Source organism: Rosa rugosa, chromosome 5, assembly GCF_958449725.1.
Source record: "Rosa rugosa chromosome 5, drRosRugo1.1, whole genome shotgun sequence".
Lineage (NCBI taxonomy): Eukaryota > Viridiplantae > Streptophyta > Magnoliopsida > Rosales > Rosaceae > Rosa > Rosa rugosa.
This window is the reverse complement of record NC_084824.1, coordinates 11164268-11189501: the sequence shown is the minus strand read 5'-3', so window position 1 is coordinate 11189501 and position 25234 is coordinate 11164268. Positions and strand designations below refer to the sequence as shown.

Below are 25234 nucleotides of genomic sequence, written 5' to 3'. Positions count from 1 at the left end.
ACCCTTGTTGGTCCGATCTCACAGCGTCAGGCCGACGACTACCATGGTAGTGACGGGAATGAGGCAGATACCGTAGGTAGGTATCGAGATCCACTGTTTCCTTCGTTCAATATGCTTGTGAGGTGTTTTGGGATGATTCATCGTCGTCACGGTCCAATCCGGCGATTGATTTCTTCTATGAGGTGATGGTTGGATTGCGCTTTCGAATTGCGTGCACTTTCCTTTCAAGAGGTGACTCGAATCGTGGCGGATAGGTTTGACGATGCAGAGAGAGTAGGCCGGCGGCGTGGAGAGAGAGAGGAAAGAGTGGCATGGATGCAATTTCTTAATTATACGAAGGGAAAAATTGTCATTTTATTTTAAAATGGGTAAAGTGGGAATACAAATCTGTTGCTGGGGTAAGTATGATGATTTTGACCAATTTTGACCATTTGCCCTAATTCTAGAGACTTTTTTTCCTCTTACACCACCAACTTATTTTTTTTTCCCCAAAATACAATTGTCTCTTAATTTTATTTGTCACTCCTGTTGTGATTTAAACAGGTATATATGAAATGCAAATAGGGTTGTCAATGGGTCATGTCGGGTCAATGTATTTGTCGTGACGCAAGATACAAACCCAAACCCAACCCATTTAATAATCGTGTCAAAAATATAAACTCAAACCCAACCTATTTATTAAACGGGTTACCCGTTTCCAACCCGCTTAACCCATTTAATAAATAGGTCGTGTCGTGTTAGACAAAATGACTCATTTAAAGGTTAACAATGCGACCCATTTAACTAAAAAAATGCATAAATTGATTAAATTCACTAAAAACTCCATAAGACGAATAATATAAATAATTATATATTATTCATAAATAATTAAATCCAATAATTATAAAGCAAAATATTTCAAATTGTCTAATTCTATGATCAGATACTCCTAACGTCTAAAATTTCAAGAAGAAGTATAGCATAATCGGGTTATACGGGTTCACTTCGTGTTGGCGGGTTGACCCGTGGCCGACCCATTTATTAAATGGGTCATGACGGGTTGACCCACGGCCGACCCACTTTTTAATCGTGCGAGTTCAACCCGCTTTATTTGGTGCGGGTTTCGAGTCGTGTTATCGGGTCGTGTCGGAATTGACAGCCCTAAATGCAAAGTTGAGTGATACGTCCATTAATGCACATTCAAGGGACCAAACACATCAAACATCTCGAGTTTGATCCCCCCGAACTCAATCAGCTAGCACTACTAGAAAAAGAGCCTAAGGGGACACATATAATAGGGACAGATGAAGGATGTGTGCCTCTAAGTGATCAATAGGCACAGAAGAAGAAATGTGTGCCTTTAGTTAGAAACAAGGTTCTAAAAATCGGCCTAGGGGCCACAACCCCGTTCCGATTTTGGTCTAGTAGAGCAAGCTAGGCGCTAGGCAGAAAGTCGGCCGCCTAGGCGGCCTAGACGGTCCTGGGAGGGTCGGCGACTAGGCGTTTCAGTCCTCTTTTTTTTTTTTTTTAACTCTTCATACTTAATCCCAATTTACCCAAATCGAAGATAGGGTACTAGGTGTGATGAAGGCCGTTTCTCCTCTCTCTCTCTCTCTCTCTCTCTCTCTCTCCCTCTCCCTCTCCCCCCAGCACAGCCGCACGGGCCATCTATTATCAGCCTTTCTCCGACTTCGAGTCGCCGGTGACAACGGTGACATTGCTGATTTGCTGCCTTGCTGGTAAGTCGAAATTCTGGGTTTTAGAACATTCAATCGAATTTCTGGCTTTCATGAATCATGATTCTCACAATCTCACACACTCTTTCTGGGTTTTCACTTTCCAGTCAAAGGCGCCAACTCTTCACTCTTGGTTTGCTCTCTGACTCCTCTTCAAGCTATCAAGCAACAAAGCAGAAGACTTGGTTCAATTTCTGGGTTTTTCAAGCTCAGTGAGTCTCTGAATCTCTTGTTAAGCTGCTGGGCTTTGGTGTTTCTGATTCTTGGAGCTGTTCGGCTGTTTTGACTTGTGTTTCTAATTCTTGGAGCTGTTCGGCTGTTTTGGCCTTTGTGAATGGGAGTATAATCAATTGACAGGTTGTAATCTTGTATGCTCAGATTAATTATACTATTATAATGAACTTTTGGTTATGTATCTCCTTTGAAATAATGAAATTCGGCAGTTTTGGATGGGACTTGATTATTTGAACTCTTTTTGGCCTTTGTGAATGGGAATATAATCAATTGACAGGTTGTATACTTGTATGCTCAAATTAATTATGCTCTGTTATGGAATTATATAGAGCATATGTTTTGGTAAACGTGATTGCATATATATATATATATATATGGAGAAGAAGAATTTGAGAAATAGACTTGCAAGAATTAAATTTACAATTTTTCTTATTTCTAAGAACTCACTATTTCATTGTTGTCGAACATTTTATTCATATTTTAAGTATTTTTCACTATTTTTAAACATTATAATATATTTTATATTTATATTTATATAATTATACGGTATAAAAATAAAATAAAAATTATTTAAAAAAAAAACCGCCTAGTCCCCGTCTCAGCTCGACCATGCTTTCATCAGCCTTATTCGCCGCGAAGCAGTCTCCAAGCTCGGCGCTGTCCGCTCATTTCTGATTCCAATCGATACGCCTATTTCTCTTCCCCTCTCGGAGCTTCAATTTTACTTCGAACCCTAGCTGTTTATGTTTTCAATCTTCCATTTCTTGTTAGACACTAGGGCCGATGGTATGTTTTTCTTTTTATATATGCTAGTTGCTAGTTTGGTTTATTTTTAGGCAAGAGAAATTTAGTAAGAGATTATTAGACTGGGGTAGGCAAGACTGCAGAATATAAGGGTTGTGATTGCAAGATCTAAAAACATGAATTGCTAACAATTTTGAAAAGTTTGTGACCAGTCTGGTATGCGTCTAAGTTTAAGGCCTGAATGTTAAATCTTTCTTCTTGGAAATATTCGAATTGTTTGAATTTTCTCTTGGAGTTATCTGTTATTAAAATGGCTTTAGTCTAAAGTAATCATGCTAGAGCTTGCTCTTTCAAATAATGATCTGTGACTTTGTTGTGTCATTTTTATTCATTGTGTATTTGGTTCAGGAATTTAATGCAAGTGAAATGATTGTCTAATCAAGCTAGTTGAAAAGTATGGTGTAGAAGATGGTCTATCATTGCAAAGTTTTTACCAGGTCGAATAGTATGGTAACAAGTGGGTAGAAATAACAAGGTTTCTACCTGGAAGGTAGCTTTTAATTGGTTTTCTAGCTTTCTAATCTTAGTCTTAGCTGTTGATTGGTTTTTCAGCTTTGTACTCTTAGTCTCAGCTTACTTTTGCTGCCTGAATCAAACTGGATAAAATACACCATTATCGATTAGTAACTTCTATTGATTTCATAGTTATCTTCTGTTGAAAAATGATAGGACTGACAATGCAATTATAAATGACTGGAATGGCGCATTCAAGAGGAAAGAACATGCATACTCTCCTAATGGTAAATGGGACATGCATCCTGATATAATCACATGCTGATTCAAGACGTCAAGAAGCACAGCGTCTTGGTCGTATTCTGAGGGCTAAGGTTTGTTTCATGCTTATCTTCATATGGATGTAGTCCTTGCTTCCTTCTGTTAAGAAGGTGCCTTTCTCATTCTTCTTTGCATTTCAGAATCTGGGTCTTGATCTGATTTTGGTTCTTTGTTTGTTTTCAATAGCTTATTGTTTGTTTGGTTGAATATTGATGGTAGGTTTAGTTGATTTCTTAGGCTTCTGTTGTGTTTGAGTTGATGGAATCGTACCTTCACCAGGTTATCAAGGCAAATGCTGGTCTTACCCCTGAGCATTATCAGTTTTTCCTGTACCAGCTTGTTCGTGGTTTAAAGTATATTCATACAGGTTGGTATTTTGGACTAATTATAGTACTGTCTGCAGTTTCAGTGATTTAATTCATTTTGCTTTGCATTTCTTGCAGCAAATGTATTTCATCAAGATTTAAAGCCAAAAAATATCCTTACTAATGCTGACTGCAAATTAAAGATATGAGACATTGGGCTTGCTCGAGTATCTTTCAATGATGCCCCATCTGCTATTTTTTGGACTGTAAGTTGCCACCAAACAAATCTGAGAATGTCTATTGTCAGAAGTTTTTCATTTGCCTATAAACGGCTGCAGACTAAGCTTTTTTGTATATGTGAAGGATTATGTTGCAACTTGATGGTACCGAGCCTCTGAACTTTGTGGGTCATTTTTCTCAAAAGTAAGTTTCATTTCACTATTGAGAACTCTGATATAGAAATTATCTATATATATATATATATATATATTCAATCCAGAGCGGAGCTCCGCTTTGAAATTAACGTGTGAAGTTCGAGTTTTTGGCCACTTTTTGGTCGCATATCCACATATTGACCGTTCAGTTTTTAGGTACTAGTGTATAGATCATCTCTGCAAATTTTCAGCCAAATTGATAATCGTTAAGGTATCTAACTCGCTTAAACCAATGGACGGACTGAATCTGTCAACCTGAACCGTACTAGCTTTAAGGCAATTATCAATGCCTTAACGATCATCATTTTGGCTGAAAATTTGCAGAGACGATCTATATACTAGTACCTAAAAACTGAACGGTCGAGATGTGGATATGCGATTGAAAAATGACCCAAAACTCGAACTTCACACGTTAATTTTCAAGCGGAGCTCCGCTTTGGATAGGATTTATATATATATATATATATATATATATATATATATTTTGAGGTTTCACATGTTACTAAGATGGCTAATGGGAACATGCATAAAAATTGATGCTTCTTAATATATTAATCTGTGATCTTGAAAAGCTTCATACTCTTGTCCTGCTAGTTTAGTTCAATGCTATGATTTATGCTAGACCTGTTCAGAAGTTGCACAGCTTGTACACTTGTGTCTGGTGAAAGACGAGTTATATAATCATCAAACATTCATGTACAAATTAGCTTCATTCAGGATGCAGCCACGATTCCAAACATGCCTTAACTGAATTGTGTAGTAGCTAGTATGGTCGTCAGGTTAATAGTAGTAGTATGTGCTTCATCTTATTAAGTGCTGCTTTGAACATATAATTTGCATACTTGTGCAGTTTGCTGGTCTGCAACAATCTCTATTCAAGAAGTATGAGTATAAAGGCTTGAGATTTCATATTGGAGCGGGTCGGACTGTTGGACCAAGTGCTGCTGAAGTACTTAGCTTGTTCATGTATTAATGATCCACTGAATTGAAGTTTCGTAGTTGGATATAGTAACTTATTCTATTGTAACATTAAAATACTTATTCATTAATGGGATTGTGATTAGTGTTTTTATTCTTTGATATGGTTTCTAATGCATATTGGAGTACTTTACTGTTGCAATTGCCCAGGATTGATTTGAATCTATTATGGTCATGGAACCGGAAAAAAAAAAAAATCATTGGCACAGATGTAAGTGTCCCCAAGAGTGAGTATATTTTTACTGTATTTATACAACTGTAGATACAGAATCCAGATTTGTAGTGTAGAGAGACTCATGAGACCTACTCTTTTATTTGGGGACACTTGAGCTTGAGATATGTGTGCCATTTAGCAATAGGAACACAAGCAATAGGCACACACGTGATATATGTCTCTATAGCTCAATGGGGATACATATTTGTCCCCATAGGTAACAAAAGGCACACATATTAGGGGCATTTCATTTTACACCCAAATTTGATTACACCTATTAGATTAAACCCATCCATGATTTTTCTTAATATACACCCAAATCTGTTGATTAGGTTGAATACATAAATACCAAGTTTTTATGTATTAGGTTGAAGCAAAAGTCTAGGATAGATTGGTTACAGGAGGGTGACAAAAATACCAAGTTTTTCCATGCTTATGCTAAGGGGCGGGGTAAGCAAAACAAGGTGCAAGGAGTAGAGGATGAGAATGGTAATTGGTGTGAGGCACTACATGAAGTACAAGCAGCCTTTATGTCTTTCTTTACGAAGTTGTATACCACGGAGGGATGTGGTAACCTTGACTTGGTACTTGACAAAATTCCACGTCGTGTGTCTAATGAGATGAATACTAAATTGATGGAAAAGTTTGAACGATGGGAGATTGAGGTTTCCTTGAAACATATGGCAGCACAAAAGTCACCAGGGCCTGATGGATTGCCGACATTATTTTTCAAGAATTACTGGCACATTGTTGGCAACTCTGTGTGTGATTTTTGTCTAGAGGTGTTAAATGATGGCAAGGATATTGGTGAGTTTAATCATACACTAATCTCACTTATTCCGAAGTGCTCAAACTCCAAGCATGTGACTGATTTTAGACCTATTAGCCTTTGTTCCATCGTTTACAAGCTCATCTCCAAGACAATTGCCAACAGATTAAAGAGGTTTCTCCCAGATGTTATTTCATGTACTCAGAGTGCGTTTGTTCCCTGTAGAAATATACAAGATAATGTAATTGCAGCGTTTGAGACAGTCCATTCCATCAGAACACAGAAGAACATGGTGTCACCCAAAATGGTCCTTAAATTGGATATCAGTAAAGCGTATGACAGGGTAGAGTGGAGCTTTCTGAGAGAGGTGATGTTGAAGCTAGGTTTTGCACAGGAGTGGGTGCATCTGATCATGAAATGTGTTACTTCTGTATCCTTTTCGATACTATGGAAAGGTCAACCTGTGGGATTCTTCAAGCCATCTAGAGGAATCCGGCAAGGGGATCCATTATCCCCATATTTATTTCTATTTGTATCGGAAGGTTTATCTGGGCTCCTGCAACATGCAGATGATATGGCTCTCATTAACGGGGTTAGAGTGACTCCTAGCGCACCATCGATTTCTCATCTGCTTTTTGCAGACGATAGTCTGTTGTTTACTAATGCAACGGTGCAGGACTGCGTTACTTTGAAGCAATGCCTTCTCCTTTATGCAAATGCTGCAGGTCAACGAATTAACTTCCAAAAGTCTGCTCTCTCTTTTGGACCCAATGTCGCTGATGATGTGAGGAAGGAAGTAACAGAAATTCTTGATGTACCTGTAGTTGACTTTCATGAGAAGTACTTGGGATTACCGACAACCATTGGGAGAAATAAAAAAGATGTCTTCAAGAAGTTGAATGATAGGTTGGACATTCATCTACAAGGGTGGCAAGGGAAGTTTCTCTCAAAAGCGGGTAAGCTTGTGCTAATTAAAGCAGTGGCTCAAGCTATTCCCACTTATTCTATGAGTGTTTTCCAATTGCCAGTGGGAGTTTGTAGGAAGTTCCAATCGAAGGTTAGTAGATTCTGGTGGGGGAAAGGAGGGGATTCGAGAGGCATCCATTGGTGTAACTGGGATAGGTTGTGTAGAAGAAAAGAGGATGGAGGATTAGGATTCCGGGATTTACAGGCTTTTAACCAAGCTATGTTGGCAAAGACGGTTTGGCGGATTTTCTGGGGGAAGCACTCCTTGGTTAGTACTCTGCTCCAAGCTAAGTACTTTCCAGGTACATGTTTCTTGAACGCGACATTGGGACGTACGCCGTCTGCAATATGGAGGGGTCTGCTTTGGGGTAAACAGGTGATTGATAGGGGGACAAGGTGGAGAATTGGTGATGGAAAGCGGGTGAGTATAGTTTCTGATCGGTGGATGCCTTATCCGATTCATTTTAAAGTGGTTAGCCCGGTTCCGCTTTCGGGGGAGCAAAAGGTAGAGTCTCTATTCACAGCCTCTGGAGCATGGAATGTCCCTTTGATTAAAGCTACTTTCTTGCCCCATGAAGCTGAAATGATCCTGAGTATGCCACTTGGTTTAAGGACTATTCCAGACAAATTGGTTTGGCATTACACCAAAAATGGAGTCTATAGCGTGAAGTCAGGATCCTGGGTGGCGAAAGATATGCATGATTGTAAAGGGGGAGCTGCGCCTAGTCCGAGCTCAAATCGAATGAAGGAAGTGCTGGGGAGAATTTAGAGAATCAATGCACAACATAAAGTGCGAGTATTTATGTGGAGAGCAATGCAAAATTTCTTGCCATGCGCGGAAAATCTGAAAAAAAGGAAGATTCTAGAAGATTCTTGCTGTTGGCAGTGTGGTCACCCTGTGGAGTCGGTCTTGCATGTATTATGGGAGTGCCCAAAAGTTAAAAAAACATGGAAGATGACTTTTCTACGTGGGGTTTGCAAAGTGTGGCAAGAACCTACCTTTATGGATCTTGTGCTCCATGTTCTTTCCACTGCAGTAGGTAATGAATTTGATTATTTTTGTACTATAGCTTGGTGGCTTTGGCGGAATAGAAATCTCTCTCGGCATGCATGGAGAAAAGACAATGGACCCAACTGAGATTACAAGCTTAGCTGGTGAGTGGCACAATTGTGGTGTGCATACAGGGGTTTCCGATAAAGCTGGAAATGCAACAGATCTCCGAAATCGAGTGACTTGGACAGCTCCGAGAGCAGGGTCTCTGAAGATGAATTTTGACGGGGCCTGTGATGTGAAAAACAGAGTATGCGGCCTGGGCGTGGTGTTCAGGGATCATCAAGGGTTGTTAAAGGGGGCTTTAGCTGTTCCACAGGTAGGCAATATTCCTCCCAGGTCAGTAGAAGCCTTAGCACTATTACATGGACTCCGCTTTGCGATCCACGTTGGATTCTCAAACCTGGAGGTTGAAGGTGATGCTCTCTCAGTCATCAACACTCTACATGATAGTTCTGATGATCTAAGTTTTGAAGGTCATATTATTGATGAAGTTAAGTCTTTAGTTAAGTCCTTTCCCATTTGTAGTTGCTACTTTGTGAAGCGGGAAGGCAACAAGGTTGCCCACCGGCTTGCAAAAGAGGCGTTAAGAGTTAGTCAACCTTTGCTTTGTTTAGAGTCGGGGCCTTCTTGGCTCCATCAGTCTGTCAGTATGGATTTCCATGGCGAAGTCTAGTTGGATCACTATTCGGGTAATAGTCACCTTGTCGGTGTACTTGTGTCGAGTATTGTTCCACAAATCGTTGTAATTTTTCATTATTAATGAAGTTCATTTTGATCAAAAAAAAAAAAGGTTGAATACATAAATAAATTCTCATTATCTGACATAGAAAATAAAACATGTTTTTGTCAAAAAAATGTCTTAATATGCCACAAGCTCTAAACAAATACACTTGATGAACTAGACGCTCGTAATCAATACCTATATCGAGGTTTATATCTGATTTCTCTATTTCGTGGTTTGTTTTTCTATATAAAAGGTATTTTATATTTTTCATATCACTACCAGAAAAATGGTCTTTTACGGCCCGCAAAGAGCGCCGTAAAAGACATTTTAAGGCACACAAAAATGCGCCGTAAATGGACATGCCGTAAAAGACCAAAATCTTTTACGGCGTGTTTCTGAAACGCGGTAAAAGACCATACAAGCACGCCGTGAAAGACATAAAAGAGCGCCGTAAAAGGGTTTTAGAGATTCTTAATTTCAATTTTCAAATACAAAGCGCGCCGTAAATGACCAAATATGTGCGCCGTAATTGATATCAAAAGCGTGCCGTGATTGATCTCAAAAGCACGCCGTAAAAGACAACAATGAGCGCCGTAAAAGAATTTTAGAGATTCTTTATTTCATTTCAAAATAAGAAAGCACGCCGTAATTGATGTCAAAAGCACGCCGTAATTGATATCTGAAACACGCCGTAAATGTGGTTGTAGGATATATTTACAGCATGTAATATTTGCACCGATTTTTTTTTTTTCTTGTAAATTTTGGATACCATTTCAAAATCTATATAAATCTATACAATTTATTGAGATGAAAATAGAGATAACAAACTGCAATATCACATTACAAAATGTAAATTAATATGCCGACAACAATACTGTATAAAAACAACTTAATTTAACCAACAATTTATCATCACCTTCCTAAAATGTAAAACATTCTAGATTAACAGAGAGCATCCTAGATTAGAATTGTCTTTGTTGATTGCAAAAGATAAATGGTCAGTGATCCATGCTGTGGCCTTTTAAATATCTTCATATTATGTTTGATGCCAACTTTTACCTGCATAACCAAAACAAACAGAAACAGAGCAATGAAATCTAGTCTGTCACTAGTTACAGAGCCCGCGCTTTGCAGCGGGTAATATAAATGCCCCAATTGTTTTCTTTTTACCTGAACTCACATATAGGTTATGGGTGTTCTATTATGTACTTGAGAGTACAATCTGAAGAAACATGCGACCTTGCTTGATCTTTGCCGATGTTTTTTGTGTTCCTTGCTAGTGGTACCCGCTCCTTGACCTGAAATAAAGACTTACGCCATGAATTTCCCAATGGTTGGGATATAATGACTTCCATCTCTTCTACGATCTAGACTCTTAAGAGTATATATTGAATCAGGCACAAAATGAGAACTAAATCAATTTCATCACCTTAACATCATCAAATGAACCCATTTATTTAGAAGTCAGCAAAGACTATAATAACACGTTCAGTACACCAATCCCCAACCTCAAATCCAAATGTACAGCAAACTAACCTCATCAAGTGTCAACGCAGGGTGATATCCAAAGTATTTCATGGTTGCAGACAACAAACTATTTGCCGTGTCGGATACAGCAAACTAACCTCATCAAGTGTCAATGCAGGGTGATATCCAAACTATTTCATGGTTAGAAGTAAAGCAGGTAAATTTATTAGGAAGGTCTCACAGGCAGTTTAATTACATTACCTGTTGTTAGTCTTTTCTTTTGGCCACCCGAAATTCCTCTTTGCATTGGATCTCCTACGATTGTCTCAGCACAAATGTCTAGCCCAAGGATCTATAAGAGAAGCAGAACATAGTAGAATTAAAGCTTGCTGTTAATCAGAGTATATATGCATGGGACTTTAATTTTTCGAGTTGATTAGGAGAAATACCTTTATTATGTAGTCTGTCATGAGAGATTTTTTCAACCCTTCTACCGAAATGGCCTGTTTAGTTCAGAAAAGAACTAGAACTTCTGTTCTCAAATGTCATACCTTCATATAAGTATCAATATCTGAATCTGGGACAATTCCTTCTTGCTTCTCCCTTCTGGTGACTTCTTTCATTATATATGTCGTTGTAACAGCTTCCAAGTTAAATCTAGTTTTATAGAATATGACTATGGCCATAAGATGTGAAGAAAATAGGGCACCTGCTCTGCTTCCAATACCCTGACAGCGTGCTGCGAAATCCAGTGCTTCCCTCACAGTCATTTCAGAAATGTGCAAGACATATTGACTTATATAAGCTGATGTCTTCTGTGCATGGAACAAACTCATTGAGCTTATAACCATTGTAGGTTACAGTTCCCCGGACCTGAAAATTTATGAATACATGATTGAGCTCATATACATATTTCTTTTTTCTTGAAATAGAGATTGTACAACTTGCTATTTTCTTGCTAAATTTTTGATATAGAAGTAATGCTAGCAGATGTATACATTAATGCTTTTCTTTTCAATTTTGTTATTAGTTTATTAAAACAATAGAATAGTGCAATGATTAACCTTGAGAGAATGGTTAGGTTTCCCTGCAAGCGCCTGTAATAAAGTGGATTTCCCACAGCCTGGAGGGCCAAGCAATAGAGTCATCCTGTACAAATTGAGACCAGTAAGGCAGTAAGTAAATGCAACCCATAAACTCTTGTCAAGCAAATAAAAAAAACCGATTTTATCAAGCGCATTTTCGTAAATTCTAACCTTGATGATGCCACTGATATCTCTGAGAATTTCTAGCTTGTATGCTTGAGGCTTGCACCCAACTGTCTGAGTCATAACCTGTAAAATATTCAGCATCTCCTTCACTGTCTAGGACTAAAACATTTATATTTGCATGAAACCAAGGCCGGCCAACGCTAGTCACTTTATCTATTGTATTTGATTCCTTTCCTTCTCTCCCACCGGAAGTTGATTCCTTTCCTACTCTGAAAAGCAAAGGTCAATAAATTTCAGTGTAAAATACACATTCTCTGTAATCCCTTGATGCACACTGTTTCATCAAGGGCTTCACCCACCCCTCTACCATCATTGACCAGTAGACACCACTAATGAGTTATCATTCACCAAGAGAAGAAAATAAAACACCATAATCAATTGCAGAAGAGAAATCCCAGCACAATTGCAGAAGAAATCCCACCACTAATGAGTTACAAACAACTAGTGCACTACTCAATTGTTCATGGAAACAATTAAATTGTAAATCGGTAGAGAATAGAACAATACCACTCACCTGATAGAGACGAAGAAGGCAGAGATTCGCATCGAGATTGTAGGTTTGTGACGAAGCCTAAACATCGAAAATAGAATTCACTTAATTAAATCAATTAAAACTGATTAATCAATGAATCAAATCAAATAAAAACAAAACCTACTCGGTGACGTAGCCTCAAATGGATCACTACTGTGGTGAGTGTGGTCTGCTCCGCCTCTTTTGAAATTTGGGTCAACCTAAAACAAACAGAGTGAATATCAATTTAAGGACCCAGACCGAATCGACGGAGAGGATCAGCAGTATATATAAATCATAACCTTGGACTAGAGATTGGGCTCCCAGACCTGATGACGACCGCTTGGATTGTGGTCGGTGATGGCCTTGAAGGGCTCGTACCGGAGATGATGGGGAGAACATCTTCTTCTGTGACGCCTTCCGCTTCAACATTTTCCTCTTGAGATTGAAAATTGAAACCCTAGAAAACTGGAGCAGAGTGTGATGGGGATCTAGAAGGGACATCGGAGGACGACTCGTTTTGGATTTAGGGCATCAAGCCGTCAAACTCCAGGGATATAGAGAGACGGAGAAATTAAGAGAATGTAGGTTTTGGTAGGGTTTGAGTGTACTCACCGCCGCCGTACATGATTCTAGGGTTTCAGAGAGAGGAGTAGAAGAGGGTTGTGGTGGTGGCCTGAGCTCGGAGCTAAGGCTTGAGAGGAGAGCCTTATCTATATTTTTTGGCGTCAGTTTCTATATGAAAGAGGGAAATTAGAATTTGGCTAAAAATTTGAGCGGGTCCTAAAATTTTATCACATTTACGACACACATTCAAAACATGCCGTAAAAGACCAGAGATTAAGTCTTTTACAGCGCGCAAAAAAAAACACGCCGTAAATGTAATGCAACATTTACAGCGCACATTAAAAACATGCCATAAAAGACCAGAAACGGAAGTCATTTACGGCGCACATGGAAACACGCCGTGAAAGACTGTCTTTTACGGCGCACAATATATGCACGCCGTAAATTGCGCGCCGTAAAAGATAACTTTTCTGGTAGTGTATAAACACTTGAATGGAAAGCAAACATAGGTTAATAACATATTATACAGTTGTTCTATTTGTAAGGTATGTACTAAAAAAGTACCTGATCATTAGATTTTTTTTTTTTTTTCTAGATAATTTGATTTCAGGTATGTATCTAACATATAGGAGGCTTAGTTTTTGGTTTGTACATTCGATTACAGCCTAAATGTTAATAGGTTTTGTATAACATCTCTGTATTAGAATTTATTATTATTTTTTGTATCATACATGTTTGTTAGATTTTCTATTATATTATACCTATGATTGTATAAACAAAAATGTTACACCTATGATTGTGGTGTATATCATTGCGTATCGATCTCTATTAAGCTTGAACATTTCTATTATTTAAGCCCTACCTACATATACATATTTAGTAGGTACATTAGACATGAATTATTTGAGAGAATGTAAATGGGCAAATTAGATATACATGAAATAAAATAAGAAAAAATATTGATTATAGGCATATAGTCTATATGGAAGGTTTTCTTTTTTATTTATTTTTTTATGAATCACTCTATATAGAAGGTTTATTAATGTCATTTGGGTGTAAATTAAAAGAAAAGTTCGTATGGGTGTTTTTTAATAGAAGGTTGAATTTTTGGGTTTATATGTAATTTTCTCCACTTGATGGGGACCCTTAGGCCCTTTTTCTAGTGTAGTAACTTATGGGCGATGATATCAAATCTTTACCAGAAAGAAGAGGACCTATGAAAAGAACAAAGCTGATTAATTAAGATTACAACACATATCTGCGTACACGTGAACTATATGGCAGGACGTCTGCCAAGTTATTAGTTCCACAGGCAGCTAAGCTATATATCCTGTGCAGATAGTAATTAATCCATAGTAAAACTGGTGCAAGTAATTAACTTCTTTGGTCATGTTTAATTTTTTTTTTCTTTCACTCTACTTCTAACTAATTCCTTGGGTTAACGCAGATGTTGAGGGAGGGTTAAGCTTGGTCACAAATTTCGATCCACTCCAGAGTAAAAAAAAAAAAAAAAAAAACCTTTACCCTTTTTTTGTTGGTACAAAAAGGCCTTTACCCTTTAACTTCTTCAATTTTGTACTTCTTTTCTACCTTAATTCGATATCAATTTACATTCCACTGTATATATGTTATGTTTCGTTGATGAAAATAAAATGTTCTAAATTTCCAGCAATTACCTTAAACTACGTATATCCATGTATGATCGAACATCCACAACGTACGACATGCAGCAAGCCAGCAACGGTTTAACGTTTAATGAGAAATTAAGAAGATATATATGCATATATAGATAGGATGGTGGTATATGGTGACAAAATTGACTGAAAATGAAAGAGAAGTCAGTTGTTGCCAGGGGACCACCGCCCTTAGCGGCCATGCTTGAACGCAGAATATGCTTTTGTTTGAATATAAGTTAAACGTGTTCCATTTTCCCTCACAGATATCTTTTTCCGGTATCAAAGACTAATAAATTCTCCCTCAAAACTCCGGATATATGCATTCTCGATCTACCCAAAAAAAAAAAAAAAGCAAAACTTCCTCGCTTAAGAAGAATCGTTTTACCACCAAGAGCTAGAATGTCGGTATACACACACACACACGTATTTGTATAAATCATACGATGTTGTGCACATCAATTTTTATCATAATTAGAAGCAGATTGACAAAAACATTATTTATTTCGCTTCGATGCTCATGTTGCTAAATTAATGCTTGTACCTAACGCTGGCGGTTTTGAAATTATCATTATATCAACAATTAATTAATGAGTTCAAGGGGGACGAATCGAATGCAATTAGAGGTGGCAAACGGGCCGGCCCGACCCGACTAATTTTAAGTGGGTCTAGTCGTGCTTCGTGCCGTGCTTGGACCGGCCCATTTATTATCGTGCCGGTCTATTTACTTAAACATTAAGCTCGGTCCGGCCCATGGCCCTAGCCCATTTATTGTCGGGCCGTGCTCGTGCCAAGTCAATAAACGGGTCGTGCTCGTGCCTATCCACTATAAAGCACGATTTTAAAATCTTAATTTGAATAAATAAAAAATAATTTTATTTAATCATTTAGAAAATTCAAATAAATTAAGTTCTACAATGTTTTTCTCAATCTTAGCTTTTTAAGATTAGTTTTCTAATAATTTTTTATATTCCACTACAAGAAAGAAAGAAAGAAAAAAATAACTCAAAATATAAGTATATTATTGTGAGATTAATCTTTATTAATATAATGAAGATTTAGTATCATATTATTCTTTCCTTCATTTTATAGTTGTATTATTATGAGATTAGTCTTTATTAATAAACATATATTTAATATTTAGAAAAAATACTTTATGTCAAAACAAGGATATAATGTTTTATTTCAATATTTTGATAACATACAAGAAATAGCATTGGTAAACAAAAATATATGCAAAACTTTCTAGATAACTCTCTGACGGAACGTGCCGCACGCGCAGAAACTTTGGTCGAGTTTTAGCTGAGGTCCTCTCGTCCGGTGGCACTCCACGTCGGTGGGGCTTGCCTCGTCGTCGCTGTGAGGCTGCTGGACGGGCGATGATGATCTAGGGTTCTTTGGCTTCTTGGATCTGCAGTGGCTCGAATCCTGATCGTTTGATCTAAGCTTGTTTGGTTCGAAGCTTCTCTATGGCTGGGGAGTCGTGGGGTCTGGTTCAAGGGGCGGTGATGGCTGGTGTTTGGGTCTAGACAGCGGCGAGATGCAGTCGGCGCTCTAGGGCACATGGGATTCTTTCAGCTTGGATCCGGCCCGGTGCTTTTTGGATTTGCTGTTGTCCTCGAGATGGTGGTGGTGTGGTGTAGGCGGTGGTCCTTGAAGTGGGCGGCGACGGTATGGGGCGGTCGTGGCCGTGGCTCGCTGGCGGCGTGCGTCGTCCTCAACACAGGAAGGTGGAGGCGTAACAAGGCTGGGCCAACGATTTGGGCCTAGGGTTTCTGTTTTTCTTTAGGCCAATTGGGCCATTCAATAGTTAGCTTTCCTTTTTTTAAGGAACACTAGGTTAGTAATTTTATTACTTTCAATAATTCCCTAGTTTTTTAGGGAGCTACGCACCTTTGTGCCTTTAGCGAATCCTCCGGAGTAGTACCGATGGAGGTTTCACGCTATCTTGATGTATTTAATGTCAAATGAGTGATCTAGATCTATGTACCACTGTGGATACTAACACATCTTCTTGTCTGTCTATAGATGGCAGCGGAAGAGTATGTAAATGTCATTCTAGCTTTTGATCAATATATTGGCTTCTGCCTTCTTTAAAAAAAAAAAAAAAAAAACATTGGTGGAATTGTCATGAGATTTTAAATAAAAAAGTCTAATATTCAAATCTCATCATTGTGGTTTTTAAATATTTTTAAAAACAAAATGAAATTTTATGTTTGTAACGGGCCGGCCCACAATATGTCGTGCTCGGGCCGGGCCAATGAGCTAATATTCCTAGGCCCAACCCGACCCGTTATTCTAACGTGCTCGGGTTGTACCGGGCCACTAACGGACTTGGGCCATGCCGTGCTCGTGCTTGAATCAACTAATTTTGAAGATTTCCTTCACAATTAATGCTAGCAACTCTATAATTTTAATTAGCTCCAGATTTTTGAATTTGTAAAAACTCACTTGGATTTAACTAGTACGGTGGAGTCGGATTTTGCTTCAAGGTTAATCAGAGATTAATTGCTTAGGTTAGAATTTGGCTAGTCTTCGTTGTTTTCTTTTGGCAATGTTGGCTAGTCTTCTTAAGATGTGTAAGTTGGCACTTGGCAGCTCCATTTAAGTGGTGATATATTGGGGCGCATACTATTTTGTCTATTAATCTTACAATTCACCACTTGATGTTAGGCCTTGAGTCACTTAACGACTCGAATTAATCTATCCTAGAATGAAGACAATCTATTAATCAAAACTTGAACATGTAAAAGATGAAAAGTGAGACATTAAATCCAGTAACCGAGAATGCAAGAGAAATGATGTTTCTCTCAATTTGCTGTTGTTTTTAGTCTAGTATGGTCAGTGGTTACATTTTTGTTATAGGTTTATACACAACTAACCGCCTTCTATTTATTGCTCTAAATTCATCATTCTATCTCCATTATTTCAATGTATATCAAAAACGTAAGCAAGCGAAGATTATGCGAGCTATTGTTGTATACTTGCACAAGAATTCATTTGATGCAAAAATCAATGAGATGTCGGTGAAGACCGAACTAGTTAACTAATAGTAGGTAACGATTCAATCTTGTAGATCTTATAATCGATCCAATTTAGGGTTCCAACATAAAGTCTCAGTTCCAGAATCGAGTCAAACATTGTAAAATATACTTTGACGTGAGAGATAAAGGCAAATTTGATAAGTTTATGTAGGTTTAAAAATTCAATTAGTAACTTTCTTAACGTGCGAGTCACTTGTAAATCTATGTTAGCTCTATTATAACCTACTCAAGACCAAATCTATATGATTTTGGTCATTTTACTTAATTAGTTACTTAGAATCAATGAATCAGAGACTCCTAAACATAAAAGTAAAAGGAAGAAATTGTTTATCCCAACTATCATCTACTTCCTATATAGAATAAGAAACTCAGTGATTGGATTGTATTAATAAATTATTATTTTTTTTGACAAAGCGAAGAAAATTACAAAACAAACCCTCTAACATAACCAAGACCTAATTCATTAAACAGAAACGCATGACTAGCAGTTAGGGGTAAAGATTTATTCCAACTCTGAGCAGGACCGTGATGACCAACAGAGGCAATAGCATCAACTAAGATATTCGCTTCCCTCTTCACATGCGTAAAAGAAACTGAGTCGAGAAAAGTGACTAACTTGTAATAATCATAAAGAAACAGATAACGGCTGTAGCATGAACTATTTGAATTAGAATATGTATTTATCTCTAAAGATAAGGTCATTACGAGCTTTCCAATACATAATATATATATTTTTTTTCAAATTAAAAATTAGTTTTCTTAAATTAAAAATTAATTGGAATTCGTATTTTTAGAAATTTAAAAGGGTATTTACGTAACTTACCCACCAACGAGAGCCCCCTTTGCTTGCACAGTAGGAAAATAGGGTTTGTCACGCTTTTGCTACAGAAACCCGGTCCGTTTTTCTCAGTTTTCTCAGTAGCTCATACACACCCACAGAGAAACACAGAGACACAGAAACCATTGAGCCAGCGAAAGCGAAAGCGAAAGCATTCTCGTCGAGCAACTCACCAACTCCGCCGCGATCGGCTTCGATGCCTTTTCTCCGATTACTCTCCCCATAACCAGCTCAGAACTCGATTACCGGAATCCATGGCTCTGCCTCTGGTCAAGGTCGGGATTCTCGTCGGTGCAGGTCTGTACAATCCTTCTACTTCTCATCACTCTCTCAATTTAGACTTCACAGTATTCTATTTTTTGGCATAAGCTTTTTCAATCCCGTCGTAATAATCTAGTCCCGAATTAGCTTTGTAATATTTATATTCAGCTTTGGGTAGAGCACCGCCGGAGAAGAGTTAGGGTTTCGGATGGAGTCGCATAGTATGGAACTCTGATTTAGTTGTTAGGAGGAAATAGACATTCAGTTTTCTGATAGTGTTATCTGATATGTAAGTGGAAATTGGAGTTTTGAACTGCGAAAAGGAGAGCTAGGTTGTTGTTTTGATTATCATATGCCGTATGCTTCAGCTGGTATTCGCATTGTTTGTGGATTATTAACTAGTTGGAGCTGTACACATTGAAGAGCTCTAAGATTGAATTCTGTTATTTTATAAGTAATATCTACTTAGTTTCTGTTTCTTTTGAACACATGAACATTGATTGGTATAGATGCGGATGGAAATCATTTTTGAGTTAAAATCGATTAAAAGCGGTTCCTCTTGTGCAAGCTACATGGTTTCTTTCTAAATTAATGTGTCACCTGTCTGTTCAGTCTCATTTGCATTCTAGCTACTGGCTTTGTGTAAAGGGCTCTTATCTTATCAATTTGGTTTTCATATCTGATGGTTCTGTTGTCAGGAATGAACGGACACGTTTTCTAATCAATTGATTTGTGTTTGGTTTGCAGGCATTCTTGGTTCGTACCTTGCTAAGGAAGGACGTGTATCTGATGTGGTCTCTGGTGCGTTCAAGGTAGCCATCAAACTGAATATACCTATGAGTTCTTAGAAATTAAAAGCGCTTAAGTTTGTTTCATAGCTTTCTAAGTTTTTTCCTGTCTGGTGGGCACAATTCTCCTGCTACTTCCATTTCATATGAGACATGTTTAAAATTTCACTTCAAAGTTGCTCTTTTTGGGACTGTATGTTGTGGTCCTTTTGTCAGTTGGTGATTTTGTAGCCTAGGAATAAGAATGAATTATAAAAGAAGGAAGGTCAAGGTCCAGATGTCCAATGTCCTTGATGGTTTTGTGTAATCATCATGATATGCGGCTATCCCTGACCTTTGTGATCTTGATACAAGATACATAGTTTGGGGGTCTTGACTATATGTTTAAACTGGTTTCGTTAAGAAAAACTATCGTCTTAGAGTTTCTTTAATATTATTGTTAAACACTTAGTGATTTGTTTGAATTTTATGTATATTACACTTATACTGTACCATGCTGATCATGATATTTTATTAAATATTTGGCCTTTTACTACAGATTGCTTGGAAGCAAATGCGAGACGATAAAAGTAAAACTCCCTCGGTTAAGAAACCATCCAACGATGCTTTGATGGCTCAGGTTACTTTTGCGGTTTATATAATACTTATTTTGAAAAGTTGTTTGAGATGTAGTTGAGTATTAGAATAAGGTTTTCTTTCTACGCACATGGAGCAGTTCTAAATCAATGTGAATTCATTTGAAAGTTCATGGACATTAACATTCTTGAGGATGGTGTAATGAGACTAGATATTTCAAATTGTACAGATGAACAAAATACGGCAGGAGCTGCAGTCATATTCGTCAAGTGGACCAATTACAATTGTAACTGGGAGTCGAACAGGTTTTAGTTTTCTTCTCTTGCCTTTCTAAGATTTCTGGGCTATTGATTATATGATTTGTGTTTCATGGTTTAAATGTCTAGTAGTTTATGGGTACTCTTTGACTCTTTATTTTTTGTTAGTGCAGGTGCTAGCAGATATGGTATAATTATTGTTGTAGTAGTGGCAGGATATGGCTACTTTTGGTGGAAGGTAAGAGGTTTGTTTTGTCCGATATGATAAACAGTACAGACATGCATGATTTCTGTGGTTTATTGTTGGGGAAAGAAAGAGACAAATATACGTTCACATTGTAATACTGATATTGTAATTTCCATAGTCCAAGTTACCCTTCTGCCTTTATTAGGGTCTTTGAAACTTTTACATTAGTTTCTTTCTCTTTTCTTTTTTGTTCATTTAAAAAAAATAGAACAAGAAGTCTCATGTGATGTTTTATGTTTCCTGGCCACGTTACAAAGCATTCCATCTTATTCATACATTGGAAGTTTGAAATTCGACAAAGCCATATACTGTAGAGATGATTGGTTATGCCCTTATATTAGTGAAGATTCAAAGCCATTAACATAAACCTCTAGATATGTTTTCCCTCACAGATTTGATATGCTCTTTAAATGAATTTTTTTTTTTTAAATACTATCAGGACACCGGCTTCAACCTCTTAAAGTTTTTTCCTTTTTCAATTTGAAATGGTCTACAATCTAAGCATGTGCATGTCGTGTGGGTCCCCTAAGCTACTTATTTATGATATAGTCCTTTTTCATCTGCTAGGTAAAGCTTTAGCATATACCAACAAACAAATTACTGCAACACGTGCGTTGCTCACTTATCTTCGCTGAGGCTCTTAGTTCTGCTTGCCTAGGGTGGACTTTATCTGATAATTAATTATCAAGTGCTTTTCTTAAGTTTATTATATATACATGTGTGTGTGTGTGTGTGTCTATATATATATAATTATATATATATATATAGGTTTAGAGTACATGAATTATTTCTAATTTGAGGAGCATGTCAATGATTAAGAAATGCAATTTAAAGTGTTGGCTTGGTCATTATCTCTGTACCTAGGGCTTCTTGCCTAAAATTATGTATTTATAGCTTGTCAATTCTTTACGTATGATTGGTTTCAGCAAAATAATAACCACCTTGGCTTGATAAACTCATTAATTCATTATCATTCAGGACAATAAAGGATTGGATGACTAAATATTTACAATATTTTTTCCTTCTCTTCTGTACTGTCAAAATTTCTTACTCTACATGTGTGTTTTCAGGGGTGGAAACTTCCTGATATGATGTTTGCAACAAGACGTAGCTTAGCTAATGCTGGCAAGTCTTTTTCTAAACAGATTGACGGTGTCTTTTCATCGATTTCAGTAAGTTTTCCTTTTCTCATCTTATGTGTACTTTGGAAATGGGGACAACTGAAACTTCTTTATTAGATCATGTTGGATTAGATGATGGCTTAATCAACTACCATTAAAGAGCACCGTATATATGGTGCTTGATATTCTGTTAACTTTGGTCATTGATTCTAATTGATGCAGTTTAATTTTGTTTGTCAATAAAATAATGCAATTTCAGTGTCTGTTGTCCTTGAGGAAATTTGGTAAATTCCTTCAAATTGATAGACACATTTACCTCAAATATAAGTGCATAAACAAGTTTCTACTCTGTTGATATTTTGCTTGTTTTCAGGTCACCAGGCGACAATTATCTTCAAACTTGGATGGTGTGGACCGTAATTTAGCTGAGAGTATTGAAACTACTGTTAGGACACAACAGGAGGTGGGCCCTGTCGGATACTAATGAGCTACTTAAATTCTTCTTCTTCTTCTTATTGTTCTGGTTTTGTTAAGTTTAACCTTTTCAAGACATTTGCAGGTTATTGAACTACAAGGAAAAACAGATTCCATCAGCACGGATTTTAGAAAAGTTCAACATGCAGTGCTGACTCTGGTAACTGATTTTATTTTGTTTTATCTTATTTATTTATATATCTTTCTTGTTCTCCTACAAGTAGATTCACGGATATGAATTCGAAATCTGAATTTTTTTTTTCTTTTTGCCTCAGGAAACTAAGATTAACAGAATAGAAGGCAAGCAGGTATTATAGTACTACTGACCACATGATACATGTACTTTTGACAAATGATTTATATACTTCATGATGCATTATCTTTGAGGCAAGATAGAGTTTCATTCTAATTGTTCTGGCCTTCTGACACCTCTAGGATTCAACTAATGACGGAGTGTGGAGGTTGTGTGACTATGCCAAGAGATTGGAAAATAGCAGAGCCACAGAACGTATTCAGGCATGTATTGAACTCTTCCCGTGAACACTACTGGCAGACCATTTCTTATGTCTTATTTCATAGAATTTTAGGTTTTGTTTTGGTCTAACGATTGATTTCACTGCTTTGTATGAAAAATTCAACTAAATACAGCATTATTATCTCATTAACAAATTATTGCTTCTGTTCAAAATTTCACTGCTTGTATGATTTTGTTACTTTATATAATAACATGCTTTTCAATGTTATATTTGGCATCATATTGACTCTATTTCTATTATGTTTAGGCATCACCGTCCAACTCTTCTAGGCGACCTCTTGAACTACCGCCAGCCTCACCCTCATCTTTGGTAAAGATTGCTATCCAAGTCTATGCACATCAGTCTACTTTTGGTCTTTTAGTTTAATGATTAAGGCTATTGATGGCCATTGACATGTATGTATATGTATGTATGCATGAGAAATTGTTTTTCCATCTCAGTGTGTTTATTTGCATCTCACTGGTTACCTCTGACTTGTGTAGGTGACACCACCGAAGTCCTCAAGGCCAGCACTCGAGCTACCCCCAGCATCACCCTCAAGAGTAAGTTTTATTTTTCAAGTGGATAGGTCATTGGTTTGATGCTAAGAAACATTTAATATTGGTTGAGGGACTAAAGCATTGTTGGTCTTATTGCTTAAATTCATCTGATATCATACTCTTTTCTATATGATTATGAAAATGCATATGATATAATGGTTCCCATAATAATTATATTAGATAATGTAGGGTGCGATCCTACAATGTCCAAAGGTAGAGTAACTAGATCAGCAGATACAATTATACTATGAGATGAGCAGGTCTCCATTCACTTTCTGTTGTACCGGACATTACTTGTTGGTTGGGAAAGTGGAAAGTTTCCTGTGGTTATAACTGAATAAAAAACTGCTCCAGACCAGTATATATAGTTAGACTCCTGTTGTTCCTTTCACTGCCAGTGTATTTATGATGGGTTGAGTGAGCCACTAATTTGTTGGCAAGTTGGGTTCAAAAGTTTCAAGTTGCAGATTTATGAGTCTTGGGCCTTCCCTAGATCAGGATGTCTGCTCAAGAAATGTAAATTTATTGAAGTTCTGAGTTCTGACCTATACACTTGTTAACATGCTTTTCCATTTTACCTGTTCTTGATACTTCTCTTTACTGCTCAATGTATGCGACAATTGACATTCAGGATAGGGTTTCTGAATTAGTCCCCTTAGTTGTGTTTATTTGTGACTTTGGCAGACTGGCTCTTTGCCTCATGTTTTAGAATCTGAACCACGTTGCTTGGGTTCCAATGGAATTCAGGTCTGTTAGCCATCTCTTTCTAGGTTCAAATGATGTTTCGAATTATTACATTTGGGAAGAGCTGAATAGTCACTAATGTGGTGAAACATATCCCATCATGGTTGTTTTATTTTTTTGACGATTCTTTTGTACACTTGGAAACATGATTGATTTAGCCAGGGCATTTTTTTTTCTTTCTCAATTGTCAACAATTTGCCTTCACAACTTAAAACACAATCTGTAATAGTTTTGGTCTGTATACAATTCTATCACCTTGGATGAGCAGTTCTTTCTCTCCTTTTCTGTTTGTCTATGTATTGACCATCTTCAATTGTTTCAGGAGAATAATGGAATTTCAGATGTGTTTGACCCATCAGCTTTGGAAAGCACAAGCAATGGAGCTTCCAGTTCTGGTCGATTTGGGTTTAAGTACCCAACCTCTAATACTTCAACAATCCTAAGGACGCGAAGCGCTACAGTTGGGATGCTGCAACAGAATCGATCAGCCAGTAGACAGTTCTGATGATCTTTGTATAGGTCTGCCGTTAAAATATATTCATATCATAAATTATTGGTCTCCCTTTGGGGGAAACAAGCCTTGAGCCATCAGACTGGTTAGGTTTGAGTGCCAACCTCAGATATAGTTAGTACCTTAGTGCCCAAGTCAAATTCATTGTAACTGGATTGGGTACTGAATTTTGCAGAGTAGTTGGCAGGTTTTAATGGTTATTAAAGATTTTTAGTATTGTTAAATCTCTCGGTGTAATGATTTTGCTATTTTGCTTTTGCTAACAAGCTCTTCAAATAAAACATGGTAAGATTAATGCGGTGTTGTTACCAAAGAAAATTTGACACATTATATACATTTGTTTGGAACGTTATATGCTGGGTACAAGTGTCACGGAACAAGTGTCCAAGTTATTGTCAGTTCAACTATGTATCCATTTCATAAAAGATCGAATCCAACAAAGAAAATACTTTTAAACCCACGAGCAACTTTTACTATCAAATTTGAGCTTAAAAGGACCCGCCAACATTCTTCATCTCCTGTTCCGTTTTTCGCCTAAGCAAGGGAAAGGCAATGCGGCAGAGCTCTGCCTGTTCCGATTTTCGTCAATCTGGTCCTTTGTTGTTTGAATTTAAGATCAGTCTTAATCTTATTATTTGATACTTTTGTTCAGGTTAAGGCCTGATGGAGGCAGGGATCGAGCAGGATTCGCTTCTCCCTCACTCATAAATTGTAGATAGAAATCTTTGTAGTGTTTGATCTTGCATTCTTCCCTTACATAGTAATTATCCGTGGAATTGAATTCCGAATTGCATTCTACTTTGATCTCGAACGAGGAACCTGCTTCTTTACATCGGAG

The 25234-nt window shown here is 37.4% G+C and overlaps 3 protein-coding genes and 2 long non-coding RNA genes across 6 annotated transcripts; 3 read left to right on the top strand and 2 right to left on the bottom strand.

Moving 5' to 3' along the window:
* The first annotated feature begins 2622 nt into the window (after positions 1–2622).
* Positions 2623–4255, top strand: LOC133713040 (uncharacterized). Its single transcript, XR_009847727.1, has 4 exons — positions 2623–3580; positions 3807–3894; positions 3971–4098; positions 4196–4255. It is a non-coding gene; the product is annotated as an uncharacterized LOC133713040 (long non-coding RNA).
* Positions 4256–8317: 4062 nt separating this feature from the next.
* Positions 8318–8920, top strand: LOC133711194 (uncharacterized). Its single transcript, XM_062137350.1, has one exon. The coding sequence runs from the start codon at positions 8318–8320 to the stop codon at positions 8918–8920; it is 603 nt and encodes a 200-aa protein (XP_061993334.1).
* A 1645-nt stretch (positions 8921–10565) lies between these two features.
* On the bottom strand, positions 10566–11307 carry LOC133711193 (ABC transporter G family member 37-like). The gene is made up of 4 exons (XM_062137349.1): positions 10990–11307; positions 10888–10941; positions 10700–10790; positions 10566–10591 (listed from the first exon to the last, which is right to left on the bottom strand). Exons 1-4 carry the CDS (start codon positions 11287–11289, stop codon positions 10566–10568), a joined length of 471 nt encoding a protein of 156 aa, XP_061993333.1. The 5' UTR covers positions 11290–11307.
* A 402-nt stretch (positions 11308–11709) lies between these two features.
* LOC133713154 (uncharacterized) lies at positions 11710–12686 on the bottom strand. Its single transcript, XR_009847827.1, has 4 exons — positions 12550–12686; positions 12366–12441; positions 12224–12280; positions 11710–11918 (listed from the first exon to the last, which is right to left on the bottom strand). It is a non-coding gene; the product is annotated as an uncharacterized LOC133713154 (long non-coding RNA).
* Positions 12687–18380: 5694 nt separating this feature from the next.
* Positions 18381–24620, top strand: LOC133712191 (uncharacterized). 2 transcript variants are annotated; one of them, XM_062138292.1, is made up of 14 exons: positions 18381–18639; positions 19351–19415; positions 19930–20010; positions 20197–20272; positions 20398–20462; positions 21542–21643; positions 21966–22055; positions 22152–22226; positions 22342–22374; positions 22502–22582; positions 22849–22911; positions 23085–23144; positions 23826–23888; positions 24208–24620. In XM_062138292.1, exons 1-14 carry the CDS (start codon positions 18597–18599, stop codon positions 24388–24390), a joined length of 1080 nt encoding a protein of 359 aa, XP_061994276.1. In that variant the 5' UTR covers positions 18381–18596; the 3' UTR covers positions 24391–24620. The 2 variants fall into 2 exon arrangements, with proteins under 2 accessions (XP_061994276.1, XP_061994277.1); XM_062138293.1 differs by lacking the exon at positions 23826–23888 and having other exon boundaries at positions 18383–18639.
* The last annotated feature ends 614 nt before the right edge of the window (positions 24621–25234 follow it).

What these genes read in the sequence shown, in the direction of transcription:
- LOC133711194 (XM_062137350.1), top strand. Translation starts at nt 8,318, where the DNA reads ATGGACCCAACTGAGATTACAAGCTTAGCTGGTGAGTGGCACAATTGT.
- LOC133711193 (XM_062137349.1), bottom strand. Translation starts at nt 11,289, where the DNA reads ATGGTTATAAGCTCAATGAGTTTGTTCCATGCACAGAAGACATCAGCT. An exon ending in ATATTGATACTTATATGAAG is followed by an intron (nt 10,942 to 10,989) that starts GTATGACATTTG and finishes TGAACTAAACAG; the next exon opens with GCCATTTCGGTAGAAGGGTT. An exon ending in AAAGAAAAGACTAACAACAG is followed by an intron (nt 10,592 to 10,699) that starts GTAATGTAATTA and finishes TGATGAGGTTAG; the next exon opens with TTTGCTGTATCCGACACGGC.
- LOC133712191 (XM_062138292.1), top strand. Translation starts at nt 18,597, where the DNA reads ATGGCTCTGCCTCTGGTCAAGGTCGGGATTCTCGTCGGTGCAG. An exon ending in CGGGATTCTCGTCGGTGCAG is followed by an intron (nt 18,640 to 19,350) that starts GTCTGTACAATC and finishes TTTGGTTTGCAG; the next exon opens with GCATTCTTGGTTCGTACCTT. An exon ending in GTGTCTTTTCATCGATTTCA is followed by an intron (nt 21,644 to 21,965) that starts GTAAGTTTTCCT and finishes GCTTGTTTTCAG; the next exon opens with GTCACCAGGCGACAATTATC.